The following is a 25,576-nucleotide window of genomic DNA, read 5'->3' on the forward strand; positions in this document are numbered from 1 at the left end:
GTTCTCTTATGTTTTTGCCAACGATCCTCACTCCATGAGCACCACTGATTACATTTTATTGACCCAGCAATTTTTATATTCGCTTCAATCAATTTTTAGTTCTTCGTTCTTTCAGTGTATACTACTATTTACATTGATTTATCCTAAATATCGTTAAATTTATTTAATAATAGTTTGTTCCCTGTTAACTGTAGTGAAAACATTATGTCCCCACCTACAAATTCAGTAAAATCTTCCGATCATCCGCATACCATGTTAAAGCCTGACCATGATGAAGTGCGAAAGAATCCACATCATTGGCAAACAAAATTACTTAACAGGGGCATTATTTCCATAACTCGAAAAACTTAAACAATAATTATATGAACGGTATTCACTACTGTCACCCTACCACTGAACCATTTACCAGCCCATGCAATGTTTGTATATAACATATCAAAACTCTTCAGTCATATTCAAATTTGAAGAGATCTCTATGTCACGCTGAAGAGTTCTCGACGTTTCGCATCAAAGAGACATGGGCAACATGACACCTAGGGTGATTTGTTGAGTTCAAAAATTGTCACTTTGTTTGCATTATTAATATGCATATTATGTTGAAAGGAAGGGTTGCTTTAACTGTTGTCGAAGGATTGAGATGTTGAAGGTGAATATTTGACGACCGACAGCTGCTACCGCAAACGGTTTTATTCGTTCCGATTCAAGAAAACCGACCATAATAAACTATGAACAAGAGCGGTTTTGAAAAAAGTTGATTGACCGATTTTCAGTCAGAAAGTGTGTCATTTTCGGGCGAAATACAGCTGATGGAAGCTAACCGTACTTGAGGGGTGCTTGAGAGTAACACAATTCAAAAACCTGTAATTTTGTAAAATCGGTTTAGTTCCGTTTCTATTTTCCAAAATGCATAATACAGGCTTTGGGAACCTAAACTAAAATTAAGACGAAAACAGCAATTTGCTAACATTATTTCAACTTTTATCAGCATTTCAAGTAGGGTTATTTGAAAATAAATCTTTAATATTTTTTTTTCCTGATTAAGAAAACGTTGCAAAATTTCAATGTTATGTAGGCTGAACTATGCACTTTCCTCGATTTATTGGCCAATAAAGTGGGTCAATTATTGAAGATCACCACATATAAGCGTAAAGCGGGGAGTCAGGCTGCGATAAATTGTTCGATTTATTGCGGATTTAGAGCATGTAGATTGTAAAAATTTTCTAGAACTTTTTGGTATTAGAATTGGGTTATCTTGTTCTTTTATTGCATTACATATTTTGAAAATCTGTGTTGTATGGAATCAGTTTAACAAATTAATAAGAAAATTAGTCGTTTCTTTGGAGGTACAAGCAAAGAATTTGGCTCTTGGTTCATGTGCTATGACCTACACATCCTCACCAACACAAACGAACAGAACTAAAGTATTGAAATTTATGTTGGTTTTACTAAAATGGCAGCAAGTTACTGTGAGAACAATATCCAAGTGTGAATTCGATGACGGTCAAGGAAATTCCTTCAATAATTGGCCCAGTTTATTGGCCAATAAATTGAGGAAAGCTGCGTAATGTAATACCAGCAACAGAGTTACCCAGGCATAGTTAGGATTGACGTTGTACAGGAGGTTGAGATCATTTTCTACATTTTTCTAGGGTATCTCCGTAATTATTAGTGCTATAAAAAAATCATATAGGTGTGATGTGCTCTTTTTGGGTCAAACTCAAATGGTAAAATTAAAATTTGAAAATGTTTGGTTGCTTAAGAGACGGCAAAATGTCCAATTCAAAATTTTCGTTACTATGATTGTTAAATAACCCGCCGTCTTCAGAATAACTATACGTAATCAGGTAAAAAAGCTGGGAAAGGTTCTAAGCTCATTTTCTTAAATTCAATACCCTGCAAATTTTAATCGAAAGAACATAATTTTGCATTATCTTTAACAATGGAACACACCATGAACAATATTGTCATATATTAATTTATTTATTAGGTAATTTGTTTATTTAAACTTTCTTTCTTTAAACCACAGTTTGTCATGAAACAAAAGCTTATAATAATAAGTAATAGAGAAACTAAACTGTGTTGATTTTATATCTGGAAATATATTATTTTAATAAAGAAATAGCTCGCACAGTAAAGTAAATTAAATAACAATAGCAACTTTGAAACGAAATAAAATATTCAAATTCCGGTAAAAATATCGGAAATTATCCCAAATGTTCGAAAACTATTCCGTTGTTTTCAATGACCTTTTCACATCTTTATCGACCGAATCTTAAGGCATTCACTTTATGTAATGGTTTTATTTATTCAAAAGTCTCATGAATCCTTTATAAATGTATTTTCCACCGATCCCCCCCCCCCCAAGTTTCCAAAGAAATAACCTTTTTAGATTCAAATATTCAATTGTTCCTTAAAAAAAATAAGTTTAGGACCGATAACTTTTTACCCGACCCCTGCATACTTATTTCGAAAACGGTTCAATATAAATATGAATATAAATAATGTAGTGTCAATTTGAAACTGGCAATTTTAAAATTGCCCTCTGTATCTCTTAAACGAACGAACATTTTCCATTTCAAACTTGACCCATAAAGAGCACATGACACATATATTCGTTTTTTTTATAGCGCTTAGAATTAGGAAAACGCCGCGTCGAAAATGGGACACACCGTACACTAATAGTTTGTTTTTCAAGCATCGATGAGACTTTCCACCCAAAATCCACTATAGATTTAGCAGTCAAATATCGAGCTGAATACACTGACTTTCTAAAAAGTGTGTTTCTGCCAATGTAAGATTCTGCCTAGATGTATGCAATATATTTTTCCCCTATAAACGTGTTTTAGTCGAGGCTCGTTGGAAAATTTCCGTTTTGGTAATTTTGGGCTGTATTTTACAAAATTTTTGCAAACAGGGTGTTTATTTCAAAAAAATTAAAATACATTTTTTGTCAAATTTCAACTACGAAAATTTTTCCAGGAAAAACCTAAATCGAAAAAGTTATACTGTCGCTTTTTTAGGGCTGATATGTGAAGATAACGAATGCTGCTTAGTACACCTGCTTGATGCGAAAAACTACATTAAATCATCCTCGAATTTGCTCTCTACGATTGTGGTCTTAGCTTTCGGACACCCTGTGTATTGACCCGCCGTCTACCAGCAGGATGCCTGATCCTGTGTTGCGCCAATTGTAATATGGCACACGACATTCAAATTCGGCGCCTTATTGAATAGCAAACGGAACAATAACAACACAATAACGATGCCGACGCCCCGCAACTCTCTTCGATATGATCGTGTATCACTCCACCCTAATGAAACGTTTCAAGTAGAGCATGGTGCAAAATAATGCTTCTTGAGATGAAATTTCTTTTATTGTTCGGATATCGTGTAAAGTGTCGATTATTCATACAAGTCTTCAGTGATATTAATTATACCATCCCCCAATCCACCTGACGATTGGTAGGTCGTATATATAGGGTGATTCAACTTGTTTGAAATTTCTTTTACGCGGACGCGACCTTGCTCTTGTAGATGCAACTTTAACTTTGCTTTGAAGAAATACTTTATAACATTTCGGCCATTAGGCAAACTAGTAGCACAGCCAAACTTCAACAACAAACAAAATAGGTCATAATCTACAGGGTGATTCAAAATTGGCGTCATTCCTCTGGAAGTGTTGTCTGGCGCTGTTATAGGAGTATAGAAAAAATAGTAAAAGAAATTAATTGTTATTAAAAACTGAGAAATTTCCAAAAAACGATATCAGAAATACGGCAGCAATGTTTTTCAAGGTAATCTGTCTAATTAACATTGCGCAAATACCTGTAGCTTCGTAATTATTTAAAACTCCGGTAACCATGGAATTATACAGAGTGACAATAAGATAGACAAGGATAAACGGTAAATTCAACAAGATTCGTTGACTGCGCGACGTACTTTCGACATGTCAACCTGTTCTCATAACATCGAATTCTGCGGGGTTTGGTGTTTACATAAATAATCCATACAACACCAAACATTTGAATGGTTAACTGCAAACAAGCTGGTGCCTGAGTAATCTTCTTATTATCCACTCTTATCAAGCAGCTTCTCGTATTCAGTTAATTAACTCGTGCTCCATTTGTATCTCCTTGTTGGTAGGAATGTAGCCCTTCCTCGGTATTTATTTGGTGCTTGGAAAAGTGTTAGTTATTGCGCTCTGAGTGCCCCTGGAAGGCCCTGTTTCGATGATGCCCAATACTTGTTCCTCTGTGTCTGGAACCCGAACATCGATTGTCGTCCACTTTGTTCCCGGAACCACTCTCCTCGCCCTTTGTTGGCGTGAGTTCTTTCAGCTTCTGCTATGTTACTGTAGCATTTCCCCTGAATTAATCGCATATTCGCAAATTCGTGAAAGGAAATTCAAAGTAAGTCACAGTTTGACAAATTATTGTTATGATTGACAAGGGCTATTCACCTGTAACTATCTGTTAATGACAGAAAACACATTGCCGTTGTGATTTTTCATCAAAAAATTGTAGAAGAGAACTTTTTTGATATCAAAAATCGTCGTAATTTGAAGCAAAGATTGTAATTTTTCTTTTTGAATGCTTAAGTATTCCAATATGCTACCAATTACACATGGAACAATTTCTAAATAATGCTTAATAACAAAGTTGAAATTTGATCTTCAACTGTTAATATCTTCTAGAAATTTTCGAAAAAAAAATTTCAATATTTTCCTTGTACTCCCCAAGTGAGCCTCTATCACCCCTTAAAAGGAACGACGCCAATTTTGAATCACCCTGTATATTATTACCGATTATTCCCAAAACACAAATTTTGAAAACCATTATTAAAACTACTTTTGAGCATCTTATTCTGCTGAAAATAAGTTATGAAAGCAGAGTAATAAATTAAATTTTAAAAACGGTTTTAAGAAATTCTTAAGATAACAGGTTTGCCTGACATCGAATGAAAAAAACATTCACGTTAAGTAAATTAAAAGATGTGATATATTTTATGGCAATCAATCAATCAAATCGATTTTTTGTAATATTTCAAAACAGATAAACATATTAATTCACTAATTTATACAACATTTATTCTTGCAAAAATATGTAAGCTTTTGTACTTACTGTTCATATTTACTCTGCAGCAGATCTATGAGCTTGGGTAGGATGGTTACGCAGAGATCCAAATTCCAAATAGTGCTAAAATAAAACAATGCAAATATAGGTTAATCCAATTTAACCACATATTTATAAATTAACACTTTAAACAAAGTATTTTTACTCAAGCAGTGAATATACAGCAAATACTGCAAATATGCAGTGACTTGGATACATCGACAAACAATCGGCAAAAAATAACCCAATATGTCGCCTAAACAATCGCAGAAAACATTAACTCGCAGCAAACAAAATTAATATTACCTTCGGTAAAAAATAAAAACTCGCAAATCTTTGGCAAAAATCAAAAGCATGGGGCTTATAATTTTGTTGGTTTGCTATATAAATGTTTCAGAATCTCAATTTACCTTCATTGCTTGAATGAAATATAAAATCCGATCAAAAATTTCATGCGTAACTCAACCTAACAGTCAGTTATTAATTATTTCTCAAAAAAAACATTACACGAATAAAAAACATACTTACTATTTATTATTGATAACTCCTAATATGTCAATTAAAATGCTAATATCGTCCATGGAGACTGCTGATTCGACAGAGTGTTTGATATCCCGGTTTCTAAAATGGGCAAGAATTAGCCTAGTATTGCGGTTCCTAGTTGAAAAAATGCTCTGCATTCGTTCATGCCCTCGCATTAGCAGACCAAGACCTTCGGCTTCTGACATTTCGGGAAGATAGTTCCTGGAGCCCAGAATATCAAAATTTTTCTAGAAAAAAAATATTAGAAAAATTAAATTTGCTTAACACTCAATTTGCTACTTCAAAGTTTTACTAGCTTATCTAAACAGGGTTTCCGGGAATTAGACCGACACTAGATCTTCCTGATGGAAGAGTCACAATCCCAAGTATCTATCTAGTATGATCAGGCTCCCACGGCTCTCTCCAGCATCACAGTTAAACGGCGTCATGGATGTTCTCTTTCCAGGTCAACGTTTCGGCTGTATATATCATGATCAAGAAGACCAGAATAGTGACCAAGAACTTTTATGTATTGGTGGTTGTCCTGACATATTTTCTTAAGTTTTGTCTTTGCTCATCATCATTTATAAGGCGAATATTTGAAATCTGGTTCTGCATTTGATAAATCTGGTATGATTAAGAGGAATTTGCCAATCCAGACGGTTGTTTAATCGATATTGAACAATTTGGAGCATTGGTTTGCTGACGTGGATAATACCAATAGACGGTAATTTTTGCAGTTGTATTTTAATCCTTTTTTGTGCAGCGGGACAAAAACCGATCGACTCCAATTAGAATGCCACTGACAAAAATCACAGATCTTATTACAAATATCATGAATTCATGTGTCGTCTATTTCTCCCATACACTCCGCTCCGGATGACGCGTTTTTCAGTGATCGAATGGTATCTCATGTCTAAGTATGCAGGGCTCATTTTCAATTAGAAAAATAACAATTTACATTCTGAGCAGCAATATTTCCTCGATACAAATCTGCACAATAGCATGTCCAGATGTCCAAAACTCAATCGAGTCGATTCTCGCGCTAATATGCTGAATGCGAGCCCAAGATCGCGACGAGAATTCGGGCGTAATGGTTATAATTAAGGGCATGGTGCAAAAACCGGACAGCTCCGTTTTTCAGGATTTTACAGCATTAACAAAAAACTACTTTATCTGAGACAAAAAAATTATTACAAGGTGGAGTTTTCCTTTTATTGTGGGACACGTTACTCGAAAATGTTATTTCTATAAAAATAAAAAATACGTTTTTGTTAGAACGGAGCGGGGTGTTTTTTTACAGAAAAGATAATAGGAAAATTAATTTTACGGTAAAAAAATTGATTTTTATTATAAATTACTTAAATAGATACCATTGGTTTAAAATATCTCAACTTTGCTATCGGGGGTTTCCTGCAGTATTTATGGACAAACAGCATTAAATACACTATCAACCAGGGACCGAACGTTCGCAAGTTTTTTGGGTTGGTTGAAACTTTTCAAATGTTCTGATAAGTTTAGAATTATGTCCTGACTGACTTCAACTACAGTGCATTTTCTGGATCTGTTCTTTACCAAATCTCTCTCCAACCTTTGGGAATATAAACTACTTCTTGTTGCGCTTCTCTTTTTCGATTAGGACGAATGATCACAAGGCAAAAAACGATGCCCTGGTTCCGGAAACTGATGCACAATTAGCCTAATATTCCACCAGCTAGATAATTGTCCCGCTTTTGCTTGTCCCCGAAGTTACCAAATTGGGACAAACTGTCTGGTTTTGGACGTCATTTATTTTCAAAGTACGCTGGTACTTGCATTCACAATCTGGTCCAGTCACTCGTGGGGGTATTATTTTATTTTTCCAGTTTACATGTTCTTCACCTTTAGCTTTCTTACTTTTTATGACATTAAATCTCCAAGCATTAATACTTCTTATCATTTTTTTCCTTTTTTGTTGTTAATTATTATTGTTCCAGGCTCGCTAAATACACTGCTACGGTTCTCTTCTTCATGCGATGAATGATATTCCTTACCGCTGTCTTCGAAAGGTTCAGATTCACTGGAGGAATTATCCATGATTTAAAAAGCACTAGCCCGGATCAGATCTATTAACCTAACCCAAACTCATACAGAATACCGTATTGGGTTATTTTCGATCAGCTGATGATTTTATTCATAACCAGGTCGCTATATTTTAACTGAAACCGTAAAAACTTAAGAAGAAGTAAAGAACACGTAATGTGAATTTCATCATTCTAGATAATCATCAATATGAACGATTAAAAACCATGTCAAAAGCCCATCTTCAATAGCCCTACATTCTTGGATCAGACGATTTAGATCAAATAATCTCTAGAATTTTGTGCCTTCGTCTGTCGGTCTAGTTTTCAGACACCTTCCTGCTACTTAATATTATTTGATATAACGCACAAATTGTCGCAATTTGTATTATTCTTTCATACTATTCGAATTTTCCATTTATATTCAAATCATGAAAAGTGTCAGATTCTGTTAAGCTTTCAAATACACTGAATCACTTTTGATTTTACAGCGTATCAAAATATTAAATAAATATATTACTTACAGGCAAAAAATCATCAAAATCCACACCAACAGGTCTGTCTATACAAGAAGGCACAAATTCGTTTTCCTCAACGGGAATATCATCTGGTGAAAGTTTTTTTACATATAAATCTACTGGTCGATTAGTTATATGTATGGATTTAGGCACTTCAGAATTCCTAATATTCTTCACTGCTGAGACATTGGGAACACTCGAGTTTCGACTGGGCTTTGAAAATGAGTTTTTTCTAGATGTTACTCGAGAAGAGTTCGTTCCTAGAACAAAGATATAACTAATTAGAATTTTAACTAATAAACATTTAATAAAAACACGAATGTTATACTGTATTAAAAAAATGATAATCACCTCGAGTAATACTTGCTTCCGATGCACTGTGCTTCATGCCATCGCTTTGACTTTTCGTTCGGATTCGTTCGGTGCCTTCTTTAACGCTAGTTTGTCGCTGAAGGCTGAATTTGGGTGCTGGTTTAGGCTTGTTACTTGGCAATATGTTTTCCCTATCTTGCTGTTTTGTAAGACGCCTCAAGTAAACCTAATAAAAGAAAAAAAATACAGTTATAAAACTGAATGTAAACCATAAGCAAAATTAGATTATATTAGCAGGAATTATACTTACTTGATCCAAATTTGATTTTGACCTAGAAAACTTGTTGGGACTGATATTAGGGGGTTCTGAATCAGAGTTAAGATAGTTGTTCACACTATTGTCTAAAGAGAGGGCCTCGACGTTTTCAGTCATATTATCTCCTAAAATTTGGGGCTCAGTTGGGTAGTTGTCGTATACCACAGGAGCTGTAAAATCGAAGTGTTAGCATCGAGTAAATAAGTTACATTATCTATATTACCTGATGTAAAATCGCGTTCAGGTATTTGAAATGGTTCAGGTTCCGGAGGAGGAGTTCGAGCTACTGAAAAAAAAAGTGATTTTTACTTATATAGAATTATATACATATTGGAACATGTGTAGTATGAACTTAAATATATTAAATAAAAACTATACAGATAAACGTTTAAAAAAAATTCGTACACGTACATTTCGATATCAAATTATTTCTTATGACGTCATTAATGTTATGGGTCATAACGTCATTAAAAAAAAAACGAAGCTCTGTACACAGCACCATTAAATTCTCCATAGGTTACATAACAATTTCATTACAATTTTTGTTTCTCAATGCCTTTAAAAAACTATTGTTTGCCCACTTTATTATCTCAGAAACAGTAAATAATCACCAAGATTTTGAACTAGAATCATGATTTTGATTCCTGAAAAGGATCAGTTTAAACAAGGGAGTTCGGAAGTCTCAGAAAAAGAATTTTAATAACAGAGGAAGAAAATTTGTCATCAAGCCCACAGATCGCAAAGAAACTAAAATTCCGAAAGCAGGACAAATTGCATACATTCAAAATTAATTTCGTACATGAACTTAATAAGGATAGTTTTGACCAGAGTTTTTTCACAGATGAATTATTTTTCTGTTTAAATGGTTCTGCCAACAGGAAGAACTGCCTATATTAAGCACCTAAAAATCTAGACTGGATGGCGGACACGCATACACAACAAAATCCTATCAAAATCAAAAAGGACAACCTATGGACAGGGATTATATGTGCTTCAATCATCAGTACGTTTTTAATATAATGTTCTCTAACTGGCCCTAATTATTTACAGCATCGACGAGAAAATTTAATACTTTATGTAGATTTGCTGTTTTGTATTCAAATCCGGAGTATCTCTTCTATCATTCCCAATTATTATCTATGGTTGCAGCAAGCCGTCGCACATCCACCCACTCCACACCGTTCACAATTTATTCAAACTTATTTAATTATATAATTTTCCCAAGAACAAATGGATTGATAGAAGAAAAACTTAGATTAAATGGTCTGCCAGATCTCTAAAATTTACGTCAATCGACCAAATAATATTGAAGATTGGGGCATTGTAAGTGACCAGACGAATCACTCACCAAGTGTGACAAGAATTTAATTAAACTAAATGGTACCCAGTTTAAAAACGTATTTCAATGCTTGGCCTTTTTTGTCACTGCACTTTTTTGCAGTAAATAATATTATGATATTTCCTATTTATTACGATAGTAACACAAATTACTTATTAGAAGAACGCATTAAAAACATGCAAATAAAGTACTTAATTTCTTTTAAATCTAAAAAATAGTGTTATGTTGGAATTGCAATCGAAATCGTCCTGATTTACTTGATCTTTCAAATGGCAATATCAAAAAGTGGGGTTGGTATTAAAATAAATTAAAGCATAACTGTTAAATAAAAAGTAAAGTATGGAAAATACTTTTATGTCAAATAGTGCGCATTTGTAAATTAAAGTGTCAGAGCAATTTTTTCATTTTGATAGACTTTGCTTAAAATGTTTCATATTTTACGTTTACACTGTATAGGAGGCAACAATAAATAAAACGGCTTTAAACTCTATATAAAAAAATTATTCAGCTTTAGGGACAGTTACTGCAACTTAACAATACGTTTTTGAACATTTCAATACGGGTGCAAGTTTAGGTAAAGACATACATATATGTTGGCATAATCATATCTTCGGTATCCGCGCATAAGTAGGCAATAACACTGTAAATTATAGGGAAAGCAAACATGACACCTATTGTTTACAAAAACAATAGATATACCATTTCAGTATAGATGAAACATAACAATGAATCCTCATTGGTAGTATGTACAGAATTAGACATTACGGTTTTAAGTTGCATGTAGAAATGGTGATCTTTTCACAATAGCAATACGCAATTATTCACATCTCAAATAAGTAAACGACTTGGTGAATTTTCATTCTGCATTAATTATCAGACACCTACAGTGATTTTGAACAATTATGTAAATAAATCCTCGACCAGTATAATCGAAATCATTTTGCATATAGTTTTGTCCACTTCACCTTTGTAGAGAAATTTGCATAATATCGATAATTAAACTACAAATATGATGGTTTTTGCGTCAACGAATTGAAACCCACGTGACTAAAATAATACATTTTAAAACCTTTTATTTATGTATTGTATATGTGCAGACTGAAGTGGTTTTGAAGAATTTAGAAATCAAAGTATATCTCATAAAGTAGGTGTACGTAGATCTGCTGCTGCATCATCGGAATCCATGGAATCTACGGAATCTCACGGGAATGTGAATTTAAGTAGCTGTATACAGTATCTAGCAAAAAATAGATATTACACATATTTATATTTTATTGAGATAAAAGCGTAGCAAATTAAATGAGAATAATAAAATAGTATTTAAAACCCAATATACCGATAATAGCTCGGTGACGTATTTTACAAATGTGCCCCTATCCTACAGCTTTGAAGTAATGCATTTAAGTGAAAGTGTAAATTCCGATATTTTAATAAATATCGCGATGTTTTGTCGTAATTTTTGCTATCATGTCAACATTATAATAGGCCGGGACAAAAGAAATCCATTAATTTTACGTAAACTTCATGACTTTAATTTGCAAGTTCGAATAGTCCGATTTTGGTGAAATATGCACTGTTTGCTTTATAATTTGTGGTTATTTTAAAGGTAGCTTCATAATGCCTCTCTTATAGAAGCTTTAATGTAACTTTAACAGCAGATTTAGTAAGTTTAACGGATAGTATATTTTGCCATTAAATCACTATATGTATATACTTTTTTACATTACATTTTTATTTTAATTTTTACCACATAATTAAGAAATATTGATTGAACGATAACCTAGGCTACACGTAAAAGCAAATTTCCTTGTAATTCGGACAAAATTGAAATACAATTTGTATTTCGTATTAATATTAAGTAAAAAATCGCTAAAAGTTTCAATAATCCGAATTACATACAAATACATACTTCTAAAGCCTTGTACACGTGATAAACACGTCTTTTGTTGCCTAACGAGTAATATATCGAATATAAACAGACAGACAGAATATAACTAAGTATGATCCCAAAACCATCGTACAAACCGCTAACTCACAGCCAAAAAGACGAATTATTACGTAATTTAAACATTGCTGCAATTACAATATTAACTTAAATAATACCGTTTCTCTACTTTCACATTTCTGAGACAAAGTCTCTTCTGAGACCTTAAAAGTGTTGAGAAAATGTTTTATTTTTTCCCATCAGCATTTGATGATGACTCGTAAACTAACACTAAACTTAAAAATCACACCAAACCCTTTTATAAATAAGTAAAGATGTAAGCATAATAAAAGAGTTAAATGTATATATTAATCCGGATTTAACAGTACTGTGAAAGTGCTTTTTGTATGTTGATGTTTGTTAAGAATCATGCAGCTTCTTAAAAAGTAAAAGCTTGAGAACTCGGAATCCGAACGTGGCATCGGTAATTATATTGTTTTCTGTATTTTCATTATAAAAAAAAAGAAAAAAAAAATTAGAAACCCGTACAAGACCTAAGCAATGGTGAGGAACCCATACAAGATCCAAGCGAAAAAAAATTGTAAAAATCTCGGAGGCACATTTGAAATCATGATTCAATTTCCGCTTCAGCTAAAGGCCTGTGTTATAATATATGAACATATTTGAAGTCTGCCTCAGCCCATCAAAAACTTAAATACCAAAATTAACGAGTTGAAGCCATGTTTACAAATGTTTTATATATTTGCGGCTTGTATGAAAGCATAGAACATGTAAAAGACATACATTAAAAAAACTTAGGCAGTCCTCGTTAGTAATAAAAGTATCGTAGAACCAAACATTCGACTTTTTTATAAAACAAAGTCAAACGTGCTTATTTCACGAGCAAATCAATATTACATGTTAATATGGCCTAAAATAGCATTCCAAGAATAGCGTCAAAACCTAAATAATGCAGCAGGCAGACTAGACAATTGTCTATTTTTATTCAGATTGAATCTGTCTTCATTATGATCATTAAGGATAAAATATCATTATTTTCCGTTATTTGCCGGTTTTATCATATTAACTTGATTACTACTTACTGCCATTTTCAATAATTACCTTGGTTGTGATCTTACAAAGATCAACCATCACAGCTTATAGAAATGAAGAACAAATAAAGGTTGCAACATACGTCTTCCTAAACAGGTGATTTAAACCTTGACCAAATCGCTAGATCTATATTTAACGATCTCGATGGCATTCAAGCCAAACAACCTTTCTATATATATTACATTTTAGAATATACATTACACTAGCAGACATGAACCTCATCGGATAGTTCGAAATTAAATTGGGATTATAATCAGACAAGTGCATTTTTTTTAAATCCCAACGGTATACTTTGCTAATGGAATTAATTTATTCAAGGATGCATAACAATATTAAATATTATGCAACATATAGTTTAAAATTCTGGTTACTTTTACTAAGTTCTTTTCCGGTGTCTCGGCAGACCTTAAAAGGCAGGTCTGGTTTTTGGATCTGGTCACGAGCCTCCTTGTAAACTTGCATACAAATCAGAATTCCGGTGTTGAGCATATATACATTTTATTTAACAAGCAGACGTCTGTACGGGTTGTTAATTAGTAAATATATAATTGTAAATCAATAATCAACAAAATAATATTTACTTAATTCTTACTCCCCATAATAACGCACTAGTAGTTATTTGAAATTTGCAATGTCGCAAATAATTCCTGCCATATCAAGAGCCGTGAACTAGATTCCCTTTCGTACTGATTATTTGTATATCGGTCTAATTACCGTAGTGTAAAATATAGCTATTAACCATATCTGGGTCAACCAAGGACACAAATTTTCATTTTTAGGCCACTTGAATATTTGCTTTATTGCGGTTAACTTCAAGGATAAGAACCCCAATACTACTTCGGTCTTTCCACACGAATTTATTTCATTAGCTATTTGAAAACAAATTTTATACATGTATGGGGAGGACTCCTGTTCATCAGTATTCGTCATTTTATATGTAAAATTTTGAAAAACAAAAAATGTTTTTTTAAATTCCATTGTCCTCAAACTCCAAGCTTGTTACCACCCGATGTAGGGCAATTTTGAGCCTAAAAAAAAAACAACCCTTTCCACCTGTGAAGCCATCTACTGGCCACCGGATCCGATCGAAATTTCCGATTTGCTGGATTTTTTCATCGCATCACATCAATTTCAAATAAATTTGAGACTTTCCTACTAACACAAATTCGAAGTCCTAAAGTCAAACATAATTTTAAGACAAAGGTTTTTGAACAACCGATAAAAAAGACAGCAGAAAAAACCATCGGGACAACTAAAAGGAAAACGACTAAATCATGGTTTAACGAAGAGTGTCAATCAAAACTGCAAAAAAGAGAAAATTAGAAAAGCCATGATTCAGCAGACAGAAATATGCGAACTCTCGTAAAGAAACCAGGAAGTTCAAAAACAGACAAAAACATGAATTGAACGTTCAAAATACGAGATGATCGAAAAGAACAGATCTAAACCCGCTTCTAGGGAATTCTATGGGGTAATAAAAAACGAAAAACGAAGATATCAGCCCAGGTCGGTCCCTGTGTCGAATAGTGATAAAAAAGTAAGTACTTACATGGAGAATGTGAATCGAAATAATAATAGGTGATAGCAAAAACTCAGTTATTCATTTTATTAAATTGACCAAATCAATCACAATTTTCACCTTTACTACTTAATTCCACGTGAAAATTGGAGAGAACAACGAAAGCATGGTAATGCTAATTCTATACATAGAAAAATATTAATTCTTAATTAAGTAATTAATCATCATGCACGAATAAGTTGAATGACAAAACAGAAGTACATAAAATAATTTTCTACTAAATAAATGCATTACTTAATTCGTTTTGAAGAAATAGGTATGTTAGAGGTTAAAAATATTGATACATACTTATGTAGTAATAGATTATTTATTGGAACCCATAAATCCTGTAGACAAGATAAGACAAAGCAATTTTCGACAATTTTATTTTATTGAAAAGCCAAATACTTAGTATAAATTGAAGAAAAAACGAACACCACTTAGGGACCATGCATTGCGAAGCCTTTTCGACCTTCTTAGTGATGGCGGCCTAATTTGAATATTTATAATATTAATGGGTGGGTGCGTCTCACCGTAATGAGAGAACGAGAACGAGTTCAATTTGTACTTTATTTATCGTTGACTATTGAGATTATTGAGATCAATAGGCCCTCAATCCGTTGTAGTCAATTTATCCGAGTCCCCAATTTAGTCAACGGGTACTGGGTGTGAGATTCCCACAGTACTTAAATAATGGTCAATTAAGATACTGAACAACAATGAAATTAAACTTTCGGTAACAAGCAAGTGAATATTTGGAAATGTACCTACTAATCTCCAGCATCCCCAAGAAAAGTTTCGAGTCTATTAGCTCTCATCAGCTGGGTTCATTGCATCGGATTTTCTTTCGCCCATATATTTTACATTGAATGTAAGCAATGAGTATGATGATGCTGCTGTAATTGTTTATGGTTTCGTTGTTGTTCAAAAATGTTCTTATGACGGAGTTGCTTCAATTAGGAACATGGTTGTGTTTCTCATAAAGCAGTTCTACAAAAAAATAGTTCTGAGCCGATGTAAAATACATGGGTGAAATAAGCGGCAGATTTTGGTGTTGCTTCCAGGCTAAACCCAGTTGATGATAGGTAACCGGCTCGAAACTCCTGGGATGCTGAGATTCACATCTCGAAATGTTTACGATGTTTTAAACTAGTAGAATTTTAATATAACACACTAACGTTTTGTATATGGCAACTCATAAAGAAAGTTCATTCATATCATTCACTGGATTCACATTATTTTGATTCAATACATTTCAAATTTAACCTGAAAATATTTCATAATAATGATTTATCTGAAATAAATATGTTTTATTGCGAAATCATTCTAAGACATAATAGAGGATTTGACGCGATTTAGACGATAAAATAGTTAATTTCCGTTAAAAACATATCTTATCAACTTCACACTAATTTCTTGCGTTAACGTAAAAATTCGATCAGCAAAATTAACGTGATGGTGCACATACTTAAATGAATTGTAGTTTTACTTAGTCGAAACTGCAATTTACTGTTAATAAAAAAATAAGCAATTGGTTTACACTTTCATCAATCTCAATCGATTAATAAAAAAACAGAAGAGTTAATAGTGAATAATGCGAAACAAGAAAAACTAAATATAGAAGGACTAAATATAGACAAAAAATAGGCGAGAAAGGTTTATGCCATTCTACTAATTCTGAAGTACGAAACAATACTGATGCTGACTACCAACCAACTGCAATGAAAAGGCGACTAAGAAAAGTGATCGATCTGTTGAATGTGCAACACTTTTGAATCAATATAGCTTGAATTGTACAATATTGCTTTGAAAAAACCTGTTCTTATCGTAACACTGATAAGGGAAGGAAATTCGCAAAAGCTGCTTGAACAAAATCCATTACTGGCTATTCACTAGAGAATGAGACAGAAAACAGTTCACGTTAACCAGATGATTGTCCTAACAATAGAGATGGCAAAAATGAAAAAAAACAGTAGGTATAGCGGATATTCTTTCCGAGAAGATTAAACTTTGAAGGACACCAATAAGTGAGGCCACAAAAGAAACATAATCAAAACTAACCCATTTATCTAAAATAGAAGGGATAGAAAATGGACTTTGCCAGCTAAAGGTAATTATTTTGGGTGTTTACAGGGTGTTCTATAATGATGTTCAAATAATTTTAGATATGTCTCTTCAATAAACTTTTTGAATTTGGGCTGCTATTCATAAGACATTCTGTGACTTAACATAGTCACCATAACATACAGACACAAATAGATACACCGTTAAACTGCAGAAGTCGGATGTAAAAAGAGACAAAGTTGCATGGGTTGCAGAGTTGTCCAGAAATGTGTTTTTAAAATACTTATTTTCCCCTAATATCACTATATTGCCAAACTCTTTTTAATACGTTTTGTATTTAAGGCTTCTAACACATTGTTCATTTTTAAAATGCCATTAGAGATATTTATCATCAACAGTTAAATAAAAATAGATCAGGTCGCCTAATTTGCAGTCAACATTTCTGGTACTGTATATTTACCAGTTATTTATACACATGTGTTAAAATAAGATAATAAAAAAATAATCTGATAAAAGATAAAAATAAATTATTTCTCAAAAATTCGAGTTTATCTAAATATGAGATATTATAAAAGTTGTCAACAAAGTGTGTCATACATAGTATAACATGGCTAAACAACGTTTTTAACCACATCTGAATATATGATTCGTCGTTGATTTTTAGAATGTTACCGCTAAAATGCAGTTGAAAATATTGACGAAAAGCAAAAGCACATTTTCTAAACAAGCATCTAATAATTTCTTCAGATCCTTACTTCTGTGAATTTAATTAATAATCATGGAAATATAAAATTAGGTCACTTTTGCCTTTTGAAGAGGCCACCTTCCCTTTGGGGTTTGAAGAGTGTGAAAAGAATATATTTTTTAAATTGAGTTTAGTTTTCGAATATAAGTATTAGATCTCTGAAAATGTAATTTCAACTTAGCAATATTTTGAAGTAATTCCATGTTCAGTTGTCCAACTATTGGCATTTTTAGCATTTCAAACTTAAATTTGCACAGTTTCTGTTTTAAATTTATTTTTAGTTAGAAAAAGTGACGTTTATATAAGCACCGAACAAGCACACAGTCTAAGAAACGAATTGAAATATTTTGCTAATATTTTCCTTGGTTTCGAACTTTTGAAGAAACTTTGTATCAAGTAATTGTAATTGTATAAAGTAAGCAACAGTAATTAATGGTTAAAGAAAATTAAATTCCAACAGTTTTATCATCAATGCTTGCAAACAATGGAAAATTGGGCTTATAAAGTGACTTCAAAAATATTCATCTGATGATAAAAACATGCGCAAAAATTATGTAATGAGTGTACGGTATTGAAAACTTAAAATCAATTAACGAAGTAAATTTTGCAACATCAAATCAACTATGAGAGTAAGAAATTGATAGCTGCATCGGAAATTTTGTTTTTAGCAGATATTCCTTAATAGAAATTACAATAAAAGCGCAAAGATTTGAAGAGGTTTTCGGCCTAAGGCTAATGGCCTTGTAAACCTTAGATGTGAACTTATATGATTTCAAATGTAAATGTCTAGAAGTTGTTCCGCAAAGCAGTACTGCAAATTACTCTAACAACTTTGTTAAGCGAAAATAAAAATCTTTTTAAATATATCTTAAGATTGAATAAGAATTAACTACAAATCAGAGAAAAGAAAAAGGTGTTGACCAACAAGCAGGACAAGGTAGATTTCTAGATATTGAGCTTTTTAGCAGGCATGAATAAAGCACATTGAGAGAGGAATTTTAGAGGCCCTAAGAATGCTGGGAAACGTAGGCAGTAGAAATCAGCGGCGAATTTTATTTATTTATTTATTGTCAATCCTCGATCATAAATAATATAAATGGGCTTTGGAGTGAATAATACATCACGTTCCCAATAGTTTTCAATTAGTGTATATTTAAATGCTATAACACGACAGAACGTGAAGCAACTGGAGCACAAAGAAATTAGCAGTTGGTTAACTTACGGGGTGCTCCGAAATAGCATATACAAACCCAAAGGAGTAATTGTTTAGCTTATTTCATGAAAAGAAAAATTTTATATACACATTTTCGAAACCTATTTTTTTATCAATCTACGCAGTGTTGGTTTTTTTCTTTAGTCTTTAGTTTTTCTTGCTAACTTCTATTTTGTTTTAGACTCTTGAATCGTATGTTACACCTCAAGATTTATTTCTGATAATCTAATTTTTCAATCTCCCTGGTAATTTTTGGTCTTGCTTTAACAGTTTTTTCAGTATTTGGGTTGGTGATTTTGTCGTATAAACAGAAATTATTTTTCTTGTAATTTGTAAATTTCTAATTTATGCATACATTATTATCATTTAAACTATGTATATTATGTGTTGAAACAAATGTGTAAGTTTTTGTAATTCGATAAATAAAAGTAAAAAATGTTTGGCTTACTTTCGACAATTGTTGTAACTTCGGTACTTTGATTGTGGTTAAAAAATTAAGTATTATGTGTAATATAGTACTTGCTCATAGCACGTAGTTTTAATTTGTAGCGGTTTACACAATCGCATTTTTATCTCCACAACGGTAAAATTACGTGAAAACCAGAATCAACGAAAAAAACGCAAAATTATGTAAATTCTTAACAACACTCCATATTTAAGCTAAATATCGCGAAAACCACTGCGGTTATAGTTCATTATCAATTAAGAATAAATAATTACATTGAATATTACACTGTATTCAATTATCGTCAAATACGTTTTATTTGTTAAGAAAATTAGAATTATTTGCCGCATCAAGTATACCTTATGGAATACAATAACTGGGGAGTGCCCTTTTGCAACCGGATGTAATATGGCACTCAAGCAATTAAAGCTTAATAATATAAATTATCGATTTCTTTGTCCTTGAATTCAATTGTAATCATATACTATTGCATTACAACAATTAGTGTTGGGCACATATGTTAAAGTTTCATTCGAAAACCGACGATATTTTCAAGAGCCTTTGCTGAGCTAATAAGCCATGTAACGTAAGAATACCTGCTATCAGCGAATAACAGGACAAATCCAGCAAAAGGAAACATTAATTCCTTTACTGTGCTTTCTAAGAATTGAAAACTTGTCTGGCTACTAAATAATCACAAAAGTACCTACCTATATAAGAAATGTTGAAGATCGACATTGAAAAAAGTTGCCAACATCCATTTACGAACAAGTTAAGAACCAATTAGCAACAGTTTCGCCTTAATTATTGATAGATTCAGTTTTAGTCATATTTCTAGCCAACTTTCTCTTGAACGATTTTACTCGGACAAATAAAATAGTAGCTTACTCAAATAATCTCGAAATATCTATGAAATCACGCTTATACAATAACAAATAAGAAACTACTTACATCCTTTACCTCTGAAAATCTCGTGGTAATCATTCATGTTAGTAATATCAGCAATTGACTCCTCTTCGGGATCGGTTCCTGACGTGCTTTCTTCGATAGTTTTCACATCCAAAGTTCTGCCCTTCAAACTAACTGGCCGATCTGCTTTAGAAAAACTTTTCCTGAGACTGGGATGTTGTGTGAAAGGTGTGGCTGGTTGATTTATTGTTGGGGTAGTCAACGAACCCATAGGAAAGCATTTTTTTAAATCCACTACATACACTTGAACGTTGGTTAAGTAGAATGACGCTCCAACCTGAAAAAGAAAAGTTGTCTATAATAAACGAATGTTTTCGTCAAAAAAAAAACAAAATGAAAACTTGCTGGTGCAACAGTAAGTTAATACTTAAGTAATAAGTTAATACTAAAACAATAACATATTAGTTTGACTGGGATATTGACTAATTCTTATTTTAAATTTTTTTTTATTTGGGTGATTTGCATCAAAGCCGAATTTTCTGGTCTTCAATTAATAGAAGTGATTAGAAGTGAGTGGACTTTTTAAAAACTAAACATTAAATTCATTATGGAAATGTAACATAGGAACCATCACCTAGTGGCAATTCTATTCGGGATCCTACGACACACTTAGAACTCACTTATTTATCAAGAATTATCTGCAAAGGAATATGTTAAGTACTACATTTCGAAATATTAAGTTTTTACACGATGTCCCTAACTAAGCCTTGCAACCGAAAACTGTAGATACCTCAGGAAGAAACACTTTCTTCCTTTACCATTTTTTTCTGTGTGTACCTGTGTCTTCGTTTTGTCAATTGCTAAAATTACGCCTATTACTAGCTACTTCTTCGTACTGACTTTATTTTAAGGGAGTTTTTGCATGTAGGTACTTCAGTGAGAAAGGTAGAAGGTGCATCCAGAGGAAAAAGTTCTTCTTTTAACTCCAATAGAACTATCTTTAAAACAGAATACTATTAAAGGCAAACTTATAAAAACCAGACTGTACGGCAAAATTGAAAAGGCAAAAAAAACTGGAATTTATAAGTGAATAAAATAGTTTCTGAATGTAGGTAATACATTTTACATAAATAATACCTCAAGAACATAAAATAAAAAAACTCCAATTACATTACATTGAAATTACTTGCAATTTTATTCACCGTTATTTTTAAACATTGAGATTTAAGTCAGTAAAAAAATATTTGGCATTTTGTCAAAAGCAAAATATTCAAAGCGACTATTTTGTAGAGTTGTGTCCCGTAATTTATATATAAATTTAATATTCTAGAATATATTACGTTTTACTTAATAAAGAATTCGTTCTTTATATGATAAAGTGTACTCAGTGTCGATTCTTAACAAAAGACGAGAGGATATTAGGTCTTTCTACAGGCCTTAAATTTGAAGCAAAATATTCCAATAAAAAGTGTTGTGTGTCCACCTCAACTATACAGTACTTATCCACATTTTTAGTGGACAAAAAATGCGAAAACATGGTGAACAATTTGAAAACTTTTCAAATTAAGTAAGTCTGTAACTGAAAAAATACACTTGCTTTCAAATGTTCGTGTAATTTATTCTCAAATAATTAAATGTGTATTTACAAATATTTTTGTTTACAAAGTTTGCAATTCGATAAACTGTTTTGAAGACCAATTTTTAAATATTAGTAGTAAATACTAGGTAATACCTTCAATACGAAAATCAGACAAGGATGAGGAGTGAGCAATAAATTAAAATGAAACAAAACAAATATGTTGGCCAAGAAATAATAAGCGCCTAAAACAAAATCACATTTTGCAAGTCAAAAAAAAAACACTTTAAAAATAGATTTTCCTAAAAGCCAAATTAAAACTAAACTCTGGTACAATTATACGGATGGCATTGGTCTGGGAACCACCAAAGCTCTTTAAAATGGGTTAACATTGGAACATAAATTAACTTGATAATGCGGTTAAGTATAACAACTTTTCCGACAATTTCCTTAAAACAAATAAAATGGGGCATATTATTTGCTTGCTTGAACTGTCTTCCGTGTGGTTCCTCGCGACATCTTAAATGATGTGTAGTGATCGTGTAAGAAGGTAGCAAAATCAACAAACAAATACGTAAAGCTTTACAGCTTAAGCCAAAACGGTATAAAGCTGTTAAATTTGCCTAAATCTACCGTTGTAATGGTCTGGGAAAAACGAGAATAAGTTACCTATATCATCTTATCGTTATGTTAATGTTGACTGCACAAGGTAGAAGACTTCTGATCAACCCAATTTCATTGTTTAATAAGTACATTTGTTATATAAAATCCCGATGAAATTACCAAACTACTTATAATTAATTAGAAACACGGACCATGTAAAATTCTGGATTGACTGAAATTGTTATTTTATTTATCACATTTAGCCTTTTAGCCTTTTTTACGGGAATCTCAAGTCTCTTACTTTTGAAATGCTTAAAAATATTGCATACTTAGTTACTAAGACTTGAAATTGATCTGAATTGATATTTGTAGATTGTTGCTAGTTAATTCGTTGCTTAGATAAATAATAAAACCTATTAAAATGGGAACGTTGAAATGATATAAACTCGCAAAACAACAGAGAAGAATGTAAATCGAGTAGCGGAAGCCGTAGAACGTTGTAAACTGGTACAATCAAAAGACAATTTCATTTCTGTGTACGTTATTTGAATGAGTAAAAAACTGCCACTTTTTGTATGAAAGTCATTATAACGAGAGCCAAAATAGTCGATACAAGACCCAAAAGTGTCGTTTATTGAACCACGATCGCGTTTGCCGGCAAACCGTCAGGAGTTCGAAAAACGAAATTTCGCCTTCGTATGTAACATTATTTTTTTATTTCAATGCATGAAATATCACAACACTTTCTGTCCTTATATCTGAAACTACTAGTTTTATAGTGAACTCCAGACGCTCCTGTATTGGATGCAATAATCCTTCTATTCACTGGGAAGTTGTTTCATTTACCGCTCTAATAATGCCGATACACGACGCACTTTTCCCCGATTTATTGGCCAATAAAGTGGGCTAATCATTGAAGGTCACCAGTATGAGGGTATAGCGTGCAATCGGGGTATGATCGTCATCAAATTGTCCCATTTATTGCCGACTTAGGTAGAGCATGTTGAAAATTATTTCGGATTGTGAAAAATTCCTTGAAACTTTTGGTTTTCAATATTTGTTGTTTGCTAAAGGTCCGATAACAATGTTAGCAGCGTCTCTTGAAGTAAAATGACAAAGGAATTAGAAAATATTTCTTGTTTTCATTGTGTTTCAAGTGGTGAAAAATATGTGTTGAATGCAAAAAGTTTAGTAAATTAATATAGAAAATTAGTCGCTTGTATGAATGGCCACCTTTATTGGCCAATAAATCGGGGAAAAGTATGTAGTGTAATACCGGCATAAGAAATTTGTAATAGGATTTTCTTGCGTTTTTTTGTAAGAAATGATCAGCTCTTTTAAATTGATGCTTCCAAAAATAGTAACATTATTATTAATTATTAAACATTATTTTGTCTAATAAGGCCGAGCCATTCTTGATTCTCTATGCACCAACAGTTTTCAGCATTCATAGCACTTTATGCGCCAATGAAGCTACGATAATTGTTAAGTAAAGAAAAGTGAGAGATGAGATAATTCTCTACGATTTAATTAAATCCGCTTAAGCTTATTTGCTGCTTATAGGTATACCTAAGTAGATATACTTAAGTACTAATAATCATTTAAGCAGTTTTAGAGTTAACAATTATTGAAGCCGTTGACATCTACAAATAAGTAAAGATCAATTGACACCACTCCCATGTAGGAAAAAGTAAACTTACCAACTGATTTTGAGCAGTTGAAATATCACAAACATTTCCCCACAATACAGGAACGGAGTCGTGAAGTCTACTCGGTTCCCATCCGATAATTTGAATGTAATCGCGCACTGCTGCAAAAAGACTGTCTCCATCAGGGTTAAAGCACAGTGATCTTAAAGCCCCTAAATCGCGTTCACTTGACACTAGGCTGAAATTTTCCAAGTCAAAGAAATGCACGGACCGATCTAAGCCACCGGTGGCAAGCAAGAATTCATGAGGGTGAAACTCAACACAAGTCACTGCGTTCAAATGCTCATCGAACTGTTTTAATACCCGTCCAACCCTTAAATCCCAGATTTTCACTGTTGAGTCCTCACCACCAGAAGCTACCCATTGAGCATCTGGGCTGAACTTAATACTGTTAACAGTCCCTTGGTGTCCATTGTAGCTATAGATAACTCCTTTCTTACGCGTATCCCAAATTTTAATGGTACTATCTCCACTACCGGACGCCAGCAAATCCCCATAAGGGTTGAAATCAATGCATTTGATATTTTGTTTATGACCATTTAGTGTCCGCACTAATTTCGCAGCTTCTAGATCCCATACTTTTAGCGCGCCAGCTCTAGAACCCGCACAAACCAGCTCTTCAACTTTGTTAAATTGCACACAATCCACAGGAGTAAGATGCCCACTTAAGGACATGAAGCAGCTTTGTTTTCCTACTGCCCATAGGTTGACTTTCTTGTCATCGCCCCCAGTTACCATAACTCTTCCAGATTTGTGCCCTAATGCTAGGCAGTTTACATTGGCATTGTGAGCCGCAAAATCCTCTGAAAGGGGATTTTATTTTAGTTGTTTAGGGTATAATAATGTAATTTCCTGTTCTAGAAAACTAGCAATGGTTTAATACAAGCAAATAATTGCCTTGAATACTTACGAAGTCTCCATGATCTTGTGTTGAGGGAGGCCATTGCAACTAAAACCAGTTTTCATAAAACTACCGCAGGAAATACTCATTTTAAGCCTATAGTTAATTGCATTTTCACTTTCTGATACCAACTACTTTAGAACATGAGAACTGGCACTGCATTCAAAACAAAAACACTCTTTTAATCACAGAAACTCGGTAGATGAGAGTAATCCTCCGTCCAGTTTATATCTCTAAAGTGTCTATTTTATCACAAACCGACCGATCTCGAGTCAAATATTAATTAAATATAAGAGTAAAAGAAAACTATACGAATTCAAATGGTGATTCGAACATAAATCCCATAAGAACCATAGTTTTAAGACAATTCAACACTTTTTAGTTTGACGTTAATATTTGACTACCTGCAAACAGTGTTGCCAAAAGCCACAAGCTTCTTTTTTATCGGGTTAGACTACCGCAAGAGAGGGGGTAGATTCGGGTCTCTGGGGCGTAGCCCAATTATTTAATTATATTTTACTATAACAATGACTGTCTGGAATTTGTCAGACGTATTAATATTACGTGTTTTGGCTATTTTTTTTATCAACGCAAAATCTTTTAAACGACAGAATTAAATTATTATTTGTCTTTTTATT

The 25,576-nt window shown here is 32.9% G+C and overlaps 1 protein-coding gene across 4 annotated transcripts in view; it reads right to left on the reverse strand.

The window, feature by feature from the left end:
* Positions 1-25,354, reverse strand: part of LOC109535052 (katanin p80 WD40 repeat-containing subunit B1) — a 33,886-nt gene extending 8,532 nt beyond the window's left edge. Inside the window, exons 1-9 of one of the 4 annotated variants that reach the window (XM_019900868.2) lie at positions 24,948-25,354; positions 24,029-24,840; positions 20,201-20,486; positions 9,063-9,122; positions 8,834-9,009; positions 8,563-8,749; positions 8,218-8,471; positions 5,640-5,881; positions 5,121-5,195 (exon numbers count right to left, since the gene is read on the reverse strand). In XM_019900868.2, the coding sequence (XP_019756427.1) occupies positions 5,121-5,195; positions 5,640-5,881; positions 8,218-8,471; positions 8,563-8,749; positions 8,834-9,009; positions 9,063-9,122; positions 20,201-20,486; positions 24,029-24,840; positions 24,948-24,981 (2,126 nt within the window). In that variant the 5' untranslated portion in view covers positions 24,982-25,354. Of the gene's footprint in view, positions 1-5,120; positions 5,196-5,639; positions 5,882-8,217; positions 8,472-8,562; positions 8,750-8,833; positions 9,010-9,062; positions 9,126-20,191; positions 20,487-24,028; positions 24,841-24,947 lie in introns of all 4 variants that reach the window. The other 3 variants (XM_019900867.2, XM_048664677.1, XM_019900866.2) reach the window with 3 other exon arrangements.
* Between the last annotated feature and the right edge of the window lie 222 nt (positions 25,355-25,576).

The sequence above is a fragment of the Dendroctonus ponderosae genome, unplaced genomic scaffold (genome assembly GCF_020466585.1).
Source record: "Dendroctonus ponderosae isolate FM_Combo_2020 unplaced genomic scaffold, Dpon_F_20191213v2 Dpon_F_20191213_3, whole genome shotgun sequence".
NCBI classification, from domain to species: Eukaryota; Metazoa; Arthropoda; class Insecta; order Coleoptera; family Curculionidae; genus Dendroctonus; species Dendroctonus ponderosae.